General features: G+C 48.6%; 1 protein-coding gene across 1 annotated transcript in view; it reads left to right on the top strand.

Moving 5' to 3' along the window:
- Positions 1–13300, top strand: part of NHSL1 (NHS like 1) — a 146019-nt gene that overhangs the window by 69107 nt on the left and 63612 nt on the right. The window contains 1 exon segment of the mRNA XM_058307548.2: positions 8225–8377. Coding sequence (XP_058163531.1) covers positions 8225–8377 — 153 coding nt within the window.

Raw genomic sequence — 13300 nt, 5'->3', positions numbered from 1 at the left:
GATTGACTCACTTTGACCCCAGCGCCTTCCGCCTGGCAGCTAATAGGCACTCAGCATAGAACTCAGCACAGAGTGATAGCACAGAAACGGGTAGTCAGACCTTGCAAAGTTTTAGGATATCTATTATTTTGCAAAATATCCCTGTATGTCTCTGCTGCTGGGTTGTGTACTCCTGGGAGGTAATCAGATAATTGTATGGTTTCCTAGAAGACAAATTTAAAAGACTGGTTAGGAATAAGATTTCATTTTAATGACAGCTTAAGCCAAAGAGTTGGGGCTTTATGGAAAAGGGCATGAATATCTGTATAACAGTGCATGTGATAGAATTCCCAATTTGTGGGCCAGGATAAGCCAGCGAGAGTATTCCAGAGATATCCCAGCAGAATTTTCTTTATAGTCTTTGACTTTGTCTTCATTACTGTTATTTCTGTGTTATAAGGACTCTTAGGTAGGGCACACTAACTCACATGTAGTCATCGTGGGTATCTTTTTTTTAAAAAAAAGATTTATTTATTTATTTATTTCTCTCCCCTCCCCCCCCACCCGGTTGTCTGTTCTCTGTGTCTATTTGCTGCGTCTTCTTTGTCCACTTCTGTTGTTGTCAGCGGCATGGGAATCTGTGTTTCTTTTTGTTGCGTCCTCTTGTTGTATCAGCTCTCCGTGTGGGCGGCGCCATTCCTGGGCAGGCTGCACTTTCTCTCGCGCTGGGCGGCTCTCCTAATGGGGTGCACTCCTCGCTCATGGGGTTCCCCTATGCGGGGACATCCCAGCGTGGCAGGGCACTCCTTGTGCGCATCAGTACTATGCATGGGCCAGCTCCACACGGGTCAAGGAGGCCCGGAGTTTGACACCCCTAACCACTGGGCCAAGTTTGCTTCCACTACGGGTATCTTTTGAAAACTGAGTGTGTGCTCTTGAGCGAGAACTTGGGAGCCCCAGAGTCTCTTCCCAGCCCTGACACACATTAGCCTCTCCATCTCAGCCTCCTTGTTTTAAACCGGGGTCTAAAGCCACCTGTGCAGTTAGTTCATTGAAAGATGAGTAAGCACGCAAACAAATAAGAAAATTGCTGAGAAGCAGCTAGGGCTTGGGGGGTGGAGAGCAGACTGGCTTAACAGTAGACATGCTCGGCTGGAGATGAAGTGGAACCTGAGTAGAGGTGAGCTCCATGGAGCTGAAGAACGGGAAAGGGGAAGCTGGAGTCAGACGGAGCAGGAGGCTAAGGCGTCGCTGAGCGGGGCCAGCATCTTTTCCTCCACACGCCCGGGCAGTCAACCTCTCTGCTTCTCAGGTTCTGCTCTCTGTGGTGACTCCCGACCTTCCTTGCAGCCAGGGCAGCCGTAGACAAGATGCCCGCAGGTGGCCTGGCAGTGCGCCAGGACAGCTTTATTTGTGGACACTGACATTTGAATTTCATGTGTTATAAGATATTTTTCTTTTAATTTTTTTAAAAAACTAGACCAGCTGGATTTGGCCCAGTGGCCCTAACTGGGTGACCCCACCCTCAGGCCAACAGAACCTTTGAAGTTTCCAGAGCATTGGGTAGAGGTTAAAGGACTGGGTCTTTGAAGTTGGTTAAGAGTTTGTCAGCTAAGAATACAGAGAAGGAGCCGTCAGATGTCGGGAAGGAACTGGCGTGTTACAGTGCCAGCAAAGACTCGTTCCAGACCTGAGCTGGGAGCCGTTAAAGGGCTAAAAAGATGGTTAGAAAGACGAGGTCAGACAAAAAGCCCCTGGGTACTAGGTAGCAGTTCACTGTGACCTGAGAGTGTGTTTTAAAAACTGTCAGAGCATTTTAGGAGGGAGCAAAGAGAATATGTGCGTCAAAACTGGAAGCAGTGGGGGGCGGGGTGGAGTGGGGTATATGGGAACCTCTTATGTTTTTTATGTTTTTTTAAAATGTTTTTAATATAATGTTGTGATCGATTACCTTTAATTAAAAAAAGTGTAAAAAACAAAACGAAACTGGAAGCAGGGGGTGTACAGCAGGTGGCAGTTTAGCTCAGACGTATGGAAAGACGACCTCGAGGCCTGCAAAGCTGATTTCCCCTCGTAAAGCAGGGCCTTTTATTACACTTGAATCTTACCTTGTAAGGTTCTGTTGAACAAGCACGTACATCGGCTTGCCCTGCTTTAATGGTATTAACTCCTCTGATCGTCCCAATAACTGTATGAGGTCAACACTGTCATCATAACCATTCTACAGGCTGAAAACCGAGGCACGGAGCTGCCACATCTGTAGTAAGTGGCCAAGGACTGAGCTGGCGGGCTCCAGACTCGGCCTCTGCTCTCAATTTTTATTTATTTATTTATTTTATTTATTTATTTTTAAAGATTTATTTTATTTCTCTCCCCCCCCCCCTTTGTCTGCTCTCTGTGTCCATTCGCTGTGTTGTGCTTCTGTGTCCGCTTGCACTATCAGGCAGCACTGGGAATCTGTGTCTCTTTTTTGTGGCGTCATCTTGCCGCGTCAGCTCTCTGTGTGTGCAGAGCCACTCCTGGGTGGGCTGAGCTTTTTCGTGCCAGGCGGCTCTCCTTACGGGGCGCACTCCTTGCGCGTGGGGCTCCCCTATGCGGGGGACACCCCTGAGTGCACTCCTTGCACACAGCAGCGCTGCGCGTGGGCCAGCTCACCACACAGGTCAGGAGGCCCTGGGTTTGAACCCTGGACCCTCCATATGGTAGGCAGACGCTCTATCAGTTGAGCCACATCCACTTCCCTGCTCTCAACTTTTAAATGCCCAGGAGATGAGAACTCTGCTGCTGCTGCTTTGATATGGCTGAAGTTGAAAGAGGAGGTGCCATGAGTTAAGGTACTTTCCATTGAATGGATAAATTTACTGGCTGTCCCTGTGAAAACGTGGTCCTTTGATAAACCACGATGCTGATGCATTGCAGAGAGGATCAGAGCACCTCCTGCCCCACACAGCCAAGCTTATGCTGGGAATAAAGTTAGAAAGGAGAGAAGTATTGGGGGACGTGTCTTGTAATTGACGAGTTACAGCTTAATATGTAACTCCTTGGTCAGGTACTTTGTTTAGGTTCTGACCTGAAGATCCGGACCTGGGGAGTTGGGGGCAGCCTGGAGCAGTGCACAGAGAAGCCTGGGGTGCCATGCGGATGGCTGTTTTCTGCCCATCTGTCTGCCACGGCAGGTGGAGAATACTATGTGGGAAAGGGAGTCACCCGCCATGGCTCTGGACGGCCCGTTTCCCGAGGCACGGAGGGCGTCCCTGGCCCATCCTGGACAGTGGAGATGTGTCTCCCTGCCTATGAGCAGCGGGGATCCCCCGGACAGATTTTTCTTGCACTGCCATCACCACCTTCAAGGTTTTCTCCAAAGCTCGCCTTCCCTCGAGGTCTGCCCTGCCGCCCCTTTGCACTGCAGCCCTGCTACCTTCCCACCACCGCGGGCCCTCTTTCATCGGCTCAGCCTTTTCTTTTGTCCATTGCACCCCTCACCTTCTGGGGTGATTTCACGTGTGCCCTTCCTCGTGGAGCTCCCAGGGGGCAGGGCTCCATCCTAACCTGTTCACTGAAGCACCCCATAGGAAGACGGGGGCAGCTTAGGCCGAGCGCCCCCTCTAGCCTTCAGACGCCCTCTTTTTAAGCCGGGTGCTGCGGGGGACAGGGCAGTGTTCTGGGCGTGCTTTCCTGGAGGCATCTGCCCTGCTCTCAGCGGAAAGTATGAACAGGGGAGCTTCTGCCCAGGACCCTACATGTCCCTAATGGGGGGAGGCCAGAGGCCACTCTGGCACCCCAGAGCAAGGTCCCCCTAAGTGAAGGTGGCCCTCTGACTTTGAGCCACTCACTGCTCATTTGCTGGCTGGTACTTCTTAAAAGTGCTTTTCAACAAAGTTCTGTGTAAGAGCAAAGAATCCCGCGATGGGGTTGATGTTACAGAGCAACCTGTGTTTTCTCGGCTTTTTCTTTGTTTGCTTGGCTGTTGTTGCTGCTGTTCAAAATCTTAGTGCAAGAGGGACACGGAGCTGTGTAGCTGTCGCAGCGCTTCCCTAAGGGAGCCCTGCTGTGAGTTTTGCTCTTTGACTCAGAGCTTTTGTTTCCCACTTAATGTTTTGAATTAGTGGCTTATTAAATTTTTCCATTCTGCTGTAAGTCTGGCTCAAAGCTGTAGGAAGTAAGACGTGGTCTAATTGTTTCAGAAACTGGCCATGAAGGGAAACTGGGGTGAGGCGTGGGGGACATGCTTTCGCTTTGTCCCTGTCCACGATGTTTCATAATCTTTCCGGACCGGTGTCCTGATCTCTTCACTCCAGAATCGCCTTTCCCAGTGCCCGCCCACAGGCCCTTTCTGCTCCTCCCAGGTCTACCTGTGTTTGCCCAGTTCCCCATGGAACTGCAGGTGGGCAGGAGACCCCGACCTGGACCCCGAGCTCCAGTTAAAGAGTAGCCCCCGTAAGGTGCACTCGTGCCTCCCCCCTACCAAGGCTGTGGGCTTTTCCAAACCAGGCACTTAGGAGAGAATTTTAAAATGGACAGCCAGGTGGTCAAGGAGGTTTAGCTAATTTCTTACTCGGAATGAGGCAGGTTTTGTGCTTTGTTTTGTTTTATTAAGAGAGCCGGAAGCACATAGGATCACGCTCAGGATGATTCCATGCTTGGCAGAGCCGGCGAGGTGACAGGGGTGCCCAGATTTGCAGGAAAATGCCCCGCAGGCCTCGCGCGCAGCTCCCGCAGAGGCCATTGCCAGCCGCGGGGGCGTGGCCGGGAAACAATGGGGTAGCCCCTTTACCGCCCCCACCCCAAGTCAGTTCAAATCCCACCCACCCTGGATTGACCGAGAGGGGAAGGTACTCGAGCTGGAATCGCTCGCGGACTTGGGGGCTCCGGTAAAGAGCCGGGGGGACGCGGGGACCACGGCCGCCGTCCCCCGACTTCTGGGAAGGCAAGTCACCACCTTCTCCGCGGGCCCCAGAGAGGAGACCTTGGGGTCGGGGACGGATGAATGAGCGCCCGGACTGCCAGCCTGCGGTGGCTCCCGTGCAAACGAGCGCCGTGATTGGCCCGCGCTGTCCTCCTGCCCCGCGGGGACTGGCTGCGCCGGGCTGGAAAGATTAGGTTTCGTTTCAGTGGGAGCGTCTCAGGTTCAAGGACTGCCTGTTAATGGTTTGTAAGTGCCTGACAATAAACTCAGCCTCAAGGTGACTGCAGCCCGGGCAGATGCTTCAGGACCTGCGAGCTGGGAGGAATCCGGTGGGGGGGCGGGAGAGAAGGCGGCGGTCAGCCCCTGCCTGCCGGGCGGGCTCTCAGTGGGCGTGCAGCTCCTGCAGCCTAGGCGGGCGTCCTGGAAATGGTGGTCTTCATCAACGCCAAGATCAAGTCCTTCTTTAAACTCTTCAAGAAGAAAAGTAAGTCGTTCCCCGCCCCCCACCCCACCTGACGTGTGTGCATTTTTCAAACGTCCTTACGCCCTGGAGTGACCGACTTGGAGTTTGTGGATTAACAGAAATGGTGTGAGTGGATCAAAAGGCAGTGCTGTGTGATCTTAGCGTGTCTTATTTCTAGCTGGAAACTGAAGTGAATTCACTTCTTCCGTGAGGCTCCAAAAAGGCCTTTGAAGAAGGAGGGTAGACACCCTGTGTTTGCTCTGTGTCCCGGGGCGGGGGGGGGGGGGGGTTGATTCTTCGGTCGACCCCCCTGTGAAGGAGGCTCTCGGTTGTGTGTTTAAGTGCTCAAAGACAAGCTGCTGAGACCGGGGAGCCGGGTAGAGGATGGAGCTTGTCTGGGGTGGCTTCATTGTGTGCTTGTTATTATTCGGTTTGAAGTACCTTCCATTCAGGTGCGCCCTCCTACCCTTGAAAATGTACTTTTGACCAAGACCTGGTTTCATTTGCATGTACCTCCTGGCTGATTTTACTCTATTATTTTTGGGCCATTGATTTCAAGTGCATCTGGGGGTGGAGGTGGGGGCGTCGGTAGAAGAAGCTTCAGAGAGAGCAACAAAGAAGAGTGCTCTGGGCTGGCTGGCTGCGGCCGCCTGCCTGGGCAGCTCAGACCTGCCCTGGCCAGAGGGCGACAGGCCAGGCGAGGGCCCCGCCGCCAGTACTTGGATTTGATTCACAGTTGGCAAATAGGAAGAACGTCAAGTTTCAGTATTTCCCAACTATGAAGTATAGTCATGTAAAGTCTTTAAAATAAATTGACGTAGGCACAAAACGTTGTAACTAACCATGGATACTCGTGGGGGGACGTGCTGTGAGCTTGGCACTCTGCTTGGTTCCTGGATCTGTAAATGAGAGACAAGGTAGGGCATCGTGGACTTTATGAGTTGAGAGAGAGAGGGTTTTTTTTTATGCACCACGGAAAACATTTGTTCAGCAAGGAATTATATGAAACACTGGGTGCATTGCTCATGTGCTGCTCTTGACAAAGATTAAAAGTAGCAGGCTCACAAGACACGACTAGTTCGCAAACTTCTCTTCCCATTTAGCAAGTTATGGAGAAGATGGGATCATTTAAGAAATGACTGATTTGGAGGCAAAGATTCCAAGGATTTGAGGATTTAGTAGCTGGAGAAAAGAGGGCGTGTTGGGTGAGAACTAAACTGTTGCCCAGGGTCCCAGGGGAGCTGAGAAGGCATGGGACCTCTTCAGTGGAGATTCTAAATTGGGGGCTCCCTAGGTCCTCCTCGGTGCAGGTTCTAAGTGTTCAGATAGTTCCCTGAATGCTTGCTTCCTTTGCTTGGAGAGTCTGATTTATGCCTGGTTTCCAGACACATGCTCTGTTATCACGGGTATGCCCAGTGTGAATCCTGTAGCACCCATTAGAATTGGGGAGGACTTGGCCCTTACTCACGAATCTAGGGCCCGACAAGTGTTAGAACTGTCCCCCCCAAGTGCTTGCCTCAGCCCAGGGACTTTCTTACACATCTCCAAGCTCTCTCATACCTGGGTGACAGCGCCAGACATCTTGTTTGGGTGCTGTTGGTTTCATTTGGGGTCCCCCAGTACCCACTTAGGTTGCATTACCAGGAGAAATGAGAGCTGAAGGGATCCCCAGCCCCAAGGCTGCAAAGGGAAGATTCCTGTGGGGCTCACCTTTTCTCATGATTACGTATCATTTTCCTCTCTGGTGTTCTCTTCTGGTTTGTGTTGGGAAAAGTCAGTTCAACTGGGATGTTTAGCCTTTTAAAAAAATCGCTTTAATGTTAAAGTACTCCATGAGAGCAGGAAGTGAAGATAAACTTTGGTAGCATAAATCTCCCACTTCTATTAGATATGCCATTTAAATGTATTAAATTGAAGGTCCTTGCTTAGTTTTAGAAACATTTCATTGATTTTCTAATAGTGGTGTTTTACAATAATTTTTTGGAGAGGAAAGTCTTGGTCTCTGCCTCTCAGTAAGAAATTTGTGGTTTTTAGGGCAGCCTAACATTTTCGGATGCAATGGCATATACAGGTGAATTATGGTTATTTGTCATGGTGGTGTGAGGTAAGCACTGGGACTCTGTCACTTTCGCGGTTGATATTGTAATGAGGAGGGAAAACTGAACATGCTGGGCAGCGGTCACCCTAGTTAACAGTTCTACCCAGACACGGCAGGGGATGGTGGGCAGAGTTTCAGCTTTTTCTTCAGAGACAAAACACTGTGTGAGGAACGTGTGGTGTCCAGGATTATATCCTGTCCAGAATGTACTCCAGTTCCCCCTTCCTGGCCCTTACTCCGTTGAGAGTGTTTGGCACCAAGACACCATCTATTTTTTTTTTTTTAAGATTTATTTATTTATTTATTTCTCTCCCTTTCCTCCCCCCTCCCCCTGGTTGTCTGTTCTCTGTGTCTATTTGCTGCATCTTCTTCTTTGTCCATTTCTTTTGTTGTAAGCGGCATGGGAATCTGTGTTTCTTTTTGTTGCATCATCTTGTTGTGTCAGCTCTCGTGTGTGCAGTGCCATTCTTGGGCAGGCTGCAATTTCTTTCACGCTGGGTGGCTCTCCTTATGGGGCGCACTCCTTGCACATGGGGCTCCTCTACGCGGGGGACACCCCTGCGTGGCAGGGCACTCCCTGTGCACATCAGCACTCCGCATGCCAGCTCCACACAGGTCAAGGAGGCCTGGGGTTTGAACCGCAGACTTTCCATGTGGTAGATGGATGCCCTAACCACTGGGCCAAGTCCGCCGCCCAAGACACCATCTTGATGTGATAGATTTGGAGCTGGTGAAGGCCAATCGGAAGCCTAAACTGAGTCTGTCTTTCTTCCTACAGCTGTTTCCAACCTAGATGAGGAGAGCCGATGGACCGTCCACTACACGGCCCCATGGCACCAGCAGGAGAATGTGTTCCTTCCCACCACCAGGCCACCCTGCGTGGAGGACCTGCACCGCCAGGCCAAGCTGAACCTCAAGTCTGTCCTGAGGGGTAAGAAGGCTGTGCTCCACTGCTGACAGTTAGAACCAAGAGTATAAACGTGATTGCTCTCTGAGAAGGAAGACCTGTTTGTATTGAGCCTGTAGTGTGCTGGGCCTTTATAAGGTGTCATAAACACGCACTGCCCCATCCATGCTAAGATGTTCTGGCCTCTGTAGAGACCTGCCTGCTTACAGATAGGCAGAACTTCTCCTTGAGAACGTTTCCACCACCCGTTCTAATGTAATCCAAGCAGAGCCCTGCCTTTTACAACGTTTGTGTTTTCAAAGCACATTTGGTACTTTCTAATGGTTTGTTCTCTTGAGTTCCAGTTCACTGGAAGGGGGATGCAGAGGATAGAACGGCTGCGATTTAAGTGAGGCTCTGTCCACAGATGAGCAGGGTGCAGGCATGAGCAGTAGAAAATAGAGGAAAAGTATATTCTCGTATCTAGCTTGAAATCCTCATTTTTACACACCTGCTATGGACGTTCTGAAGACTATACTCAAGACTATATTCTTTCACTTGTGGAGGTGAAAGAGAAGAGAGAAGTGACTTGTACAACTCAGGGACCTTGTCTCACAACAATGGAACCAAAGTTGTTCTTTCCGCAACAGTGCTGCTACCAGCTTTCTCTTACCATCCAATGTTTGGGACATAACTATACTACAAGAGTATGTGTTGTTTATATGATTCTAATTTAACGGGGCATTCTGTATCATATCTAATTGTGGAAGACTTAAATCTGGGAGAAAATCTGTCATGGTTCAAGGAAAGTCAAGCACAAGGATCCATCTAATTTTTAAGATAGTTTTTACAAGTATGTCAGTCATGCCTTGATGCATTTCTTCAATGCACTACTCCTACTACAATGACCACAAGCTAGCAGTTGTTAAGTACTTAACTCTCTGGTACGGTTTAGAACATACTCGACAATATTATATCCCTTAATCCTCACAGTAATCCCATGATTTAGGATTACTGTCCCTGTTTACAGATGAAGAAATAGAGGCACCAAAATAAGAAGCTCCCATAAGATTTCAGATAAGTCAGTGGTGGTGCCAGGAGCTCAACTTGGGCCCCTGAGGCTGGAGACCTAGTTCTCCTAATGCTCCACAGAAATGCAGAATACAAGAGCAGGGGGCTCTGCTCTCAAGGAACTGGTACTGATCCTGGTGAAAAATACTCGGGGCGGGGGGCAAAATGGTTGTATGGGAATCCAGGGAAGCCAATACCTTCTGCTTGGGGAGAGAAGGAGTAGCTCTGTAGAATTGCAATAGATTTGATACCTGGAGGGACGTGGGAGCACATTTCAAATCATCGTTCTATTTTCCCTCTTCCTGATCTTTTGTAAAGCTTAAAAGATCTCTCCCATACCTCTTACAGTCCTAGCAGTGCACTGTCCAGAAATGAGGACATTTTTCATTTAGCCTTGGTAGCCTTAGGCCTTTAGTGGTTAGAAGCTCCAAGGGAAAAAAATGGCTTTGGGATTGTTCTTTGACCTTTTGTGATGTTTCCCTTTTCTTATGCCACATTCCAACTAAATTTTCTTCTAGATCTTGTCAGTTCCTAGTGGTATATCTTTAGTAAATTTCAACCATGAAGTTCTCTACTTATAGTTCACCTTCCTCCACCAAATAATAAGACTATGAAGTGGCCCAGTTCCCAGGACAAAGCCCCGGGGCAGTGCCATTGTTCTCAACACTCTGCCTAGCCCGGAGCACCGGAGCCTGGCATGGTTTGGCTTGTAGAAAACTCTCTGAGAAGGTTTGTGTTCGAATATTCAGATCCAGCCTCTTTTGATGTCTCTCCAGGAAATTGTGCTTCACTGTGAATTTCAAGTATCAGGTTGGAGCTTCTCTTTTCTTCTCCTTGGAAAACGAACGTCTTTCTGTAGACTTGTCCAATCTTATTCTCCTCTTGACTGTACTTTGTAGATCCGCGTGAAATATCACCAATGGCTTTGCCTGAACTTGAATTTTATTTTGAAAAGACACATGCTTTGGTAATTGCTCTCAAGTCCTCAAATGGTTCATTCATAAAGGGATTTAATATTAATTAAACTAATGCTTTTGGAAAATTCTTGGGGGCTCAACTTTTAAAGTCTGGATTCCGGAATGGAAGAGACTTAGATAAATAATAACTTTCAGAAGAGCGAAATGAGAAAGAGCTTCTGAGTTCTTTTGTTCTTCGTTTCTTTACTTTTAGTTACATGTACAAAACGTTGCCTACCACTTCCGCTGAATCATCTTAGCAACCTGCCATAAACACAACCCCAGTGCAGACTGTTTATTGCCTCATTATCAGTGAGGATGAAAAAAATCCACTCCCTGAATAAATATGTGCCACCATTAAGGATTAATATTGTATAAGTTAGTCAATCTGACCTCAACATTTTTTGCTTAAAAATTAATATAGAAAGGCAACTGATTTTTCACAATGAGTAAACTCTTTTGTTTGTTCTTCTATTCTTGGATGGTGACCTTGTCCGTACTTTTAAGGCAGACAGGTGCTTTTTCATAACCATTGAGGCTCATTGGAGGAATTGTTCGGTGAGTTTTATGGGGAGACTGGCTGAGGGAGATAACACAGTTAGTGGGTAGTAATAACTAAATGTTATAAACATTTACTTGTAAAGCAATGCAGAAACGTTTAGTGATGGGTAGAATGACTGAGGGAGGCACAGGTTTACCAGAGAATGTTTGGTGTAAAAGGGAAGTTGGTGTTATTACATAAGGGCAGATAATAGACACAATTTAACAAGTATTTGAACATCAGGTGGCGGTCTGTGGGTCCCTCACTTTGAGAGCTGAGCCTGCTGCCCAGTGGGCAGACCTTGGTGATGTGGAGGCGTGCCCAGGGAGCCGCAGGCACAGCGGAGAGGAAGCTCCACCAGCTGGAAAGCGAAAGCCCTGGGCCGTGCCCCACTCCCCACTCGGGCGGTGGAGACAGACGTCCTTCAAGTATTTGCACAGGCTCCCTTCCATGGGCTATTGCACCTGCTTTGAACGAATGTGGCGGGGACCTTGGTTAGGTGTTACTGGATAGTGTCTGGAGCATTTGATCACGCAGCATGGCTGGTCACGCTCCTAAATCAAATGTTTTGGTTTTGTTGACTTATTTTGTTGCTGGATATTTCAGTAACAATTTACTGCTAATGACAATACCTACGTGCACCCACATTCAAAGCAGCATTTGGACATTTGGCTCCAGCCTCCTGGCTGGCACCAAAAAGTGCATTTCTGAAGATGGAGCCCATTGTCCATAAGGAAGTCACTCGGCTTCTTACTGAATTTGCTGAAGAATTCTTTCCTCTTCATACCAAATTGTTTGAACCTTTGTGACCATCTGAGTTAGTCATGCTGATGAGGGACCCTCAGCTGACTAGGTTTCTAGCTGGGCAGTTTTTAGCTTTACTCCAAGAGCCACCGCTAAGTGGAGACAGGAATGGGGGGCTACGGAGGCCATGGAGGCCCTTGAGGGGTCCAGTTGCATTTCTTCACAGCCTGTAGAGCGCATTTGACTAGTGTGAGCATATTAAAGGCCCAACGAAAGACATGTTATTTTTAAGGCTCTATCACCAAAAAGGTCCAACTGGCGGGAGAGAGAAACAGTTTCTCACACTTAGCAACAATGTGATGAGTTACTGTGTTTGGTAACTAGTTAGTTCACAGGATATCTATTGTTGCCTTCAGAAATGTTTTCTGGCTGCCTCTCTCTCTCCTGAAGAAACATTTTAGCGAGAATTAGATGAGTGAGAACAGAAAGGGGGTTGACTCCGGCCTGGTGCAGATTCATCTGTGCAGGCGCTGAAGACGTTAGGACCCCAGAGGGAGAAGGGCAAGGTGTCCCAGGACCTCTGGGGAGGTGACGAGTGGCAGAGAGAGAAGAGCTGCGGGGCCTGAGCGCTGAAAGCTCCTTTAGGGGGCCTGGGAAGGAGAAGCTGGGAAAGGGTAGTTGAGGAAGAAGAGTTAAATCAAGAGGGGCATTTGTCGGGGTGCTCATGGGAGGGGAGAGAGTCGGAAGAAGAGGCTTGCGAGTGGATCATGGTGACCTTCCGAAGGGCAGTTTCAGGGACACTCTTGGTTTCTGAAGCCAGATTTTATTAGATAAGAACGATTTTTATAAAAGGTAATGCAATTAATGCTTGCTTGCTTGTTTTTAAGCAATAAAGAAGTAGAGTACCTGATATCAAGAAAGCAGCGGCACCGTTCAGTTGGAGGGGACGGCAGGGCCGAGGTCCAAGAAGCAGCAGCCCCTGGAAACATGGCCGTAGACAGAAGGAGCAGCCCAAGGGGAAGGAGTAGACTGTGAAAGGGGAGGCTGAGAGGATGCTCCCTGAGCAGGCAGGACGCGGGCCCCAGGTGGAGGGTCAGAGTGTATGGCCTCTACTTCCTAGCCAGGACTTGGAGAAGGCACTTGGAGAGGGAGAAGAGGGGGCTGGAGGTGTTGGCTGCGCGGTGGTGGAGGCTGGAGAGAACTGGGCCCACCCCTTTGTTAGTCCAAGAGAAAAAAGGATGATTTCATTTTGTGCTCTTGCTCAGTGCTTGTGGAGTTAATTAGGTGGCCTGCTTTTTGTTTTGTTTTGGTTTTTGGCAGTTGTTTGTTTTTTTCCTATCCTTAAAATTTTCTGTTAGAGAAATTGTGAGTTTACAGAACAATCATGCAGAAAATACAGAATTTCTATATACCACCCTATTATCAACAGTTTGCATTGGTGTCCATCATTTGTTAACAATTGATGACCAGCACCTTTTTATAATTGTAATATTAAGTATTGTCCATCGTTTAACTGCACACTCACGATGCAGTGCAGTTCCATGGAATTTTTAAAAAAACTTTTTCTTATGTTACCATGTACACAATCTGACATTTTCCCTTTAATCACGCTTTAGGTAAGTATTTCAGTGCTGTTAATTGTGTTCACAATGTTGT

This window comes from Dasypus novemcinctus, chromosome 11 (genome assembly GCF_030445035.2).
Source record: "Dasypus novemcinctus isolate mDasNov1 chromosome 11, mDasNov1.1.hap2, whole genome shotgun sequence".
Taxonomy (NCBI): Eukaryota; Metazoa; Chordata; class Mammalia; order Cingulata; family Dasypodidae; genus Dasypus; species Dasypus novemcinctus.
The sequence above is the reverse complement of the archived record's forward strand: the minus strand, read 5'-3'. Positions and strand labels throughout refer to the sequence as shown.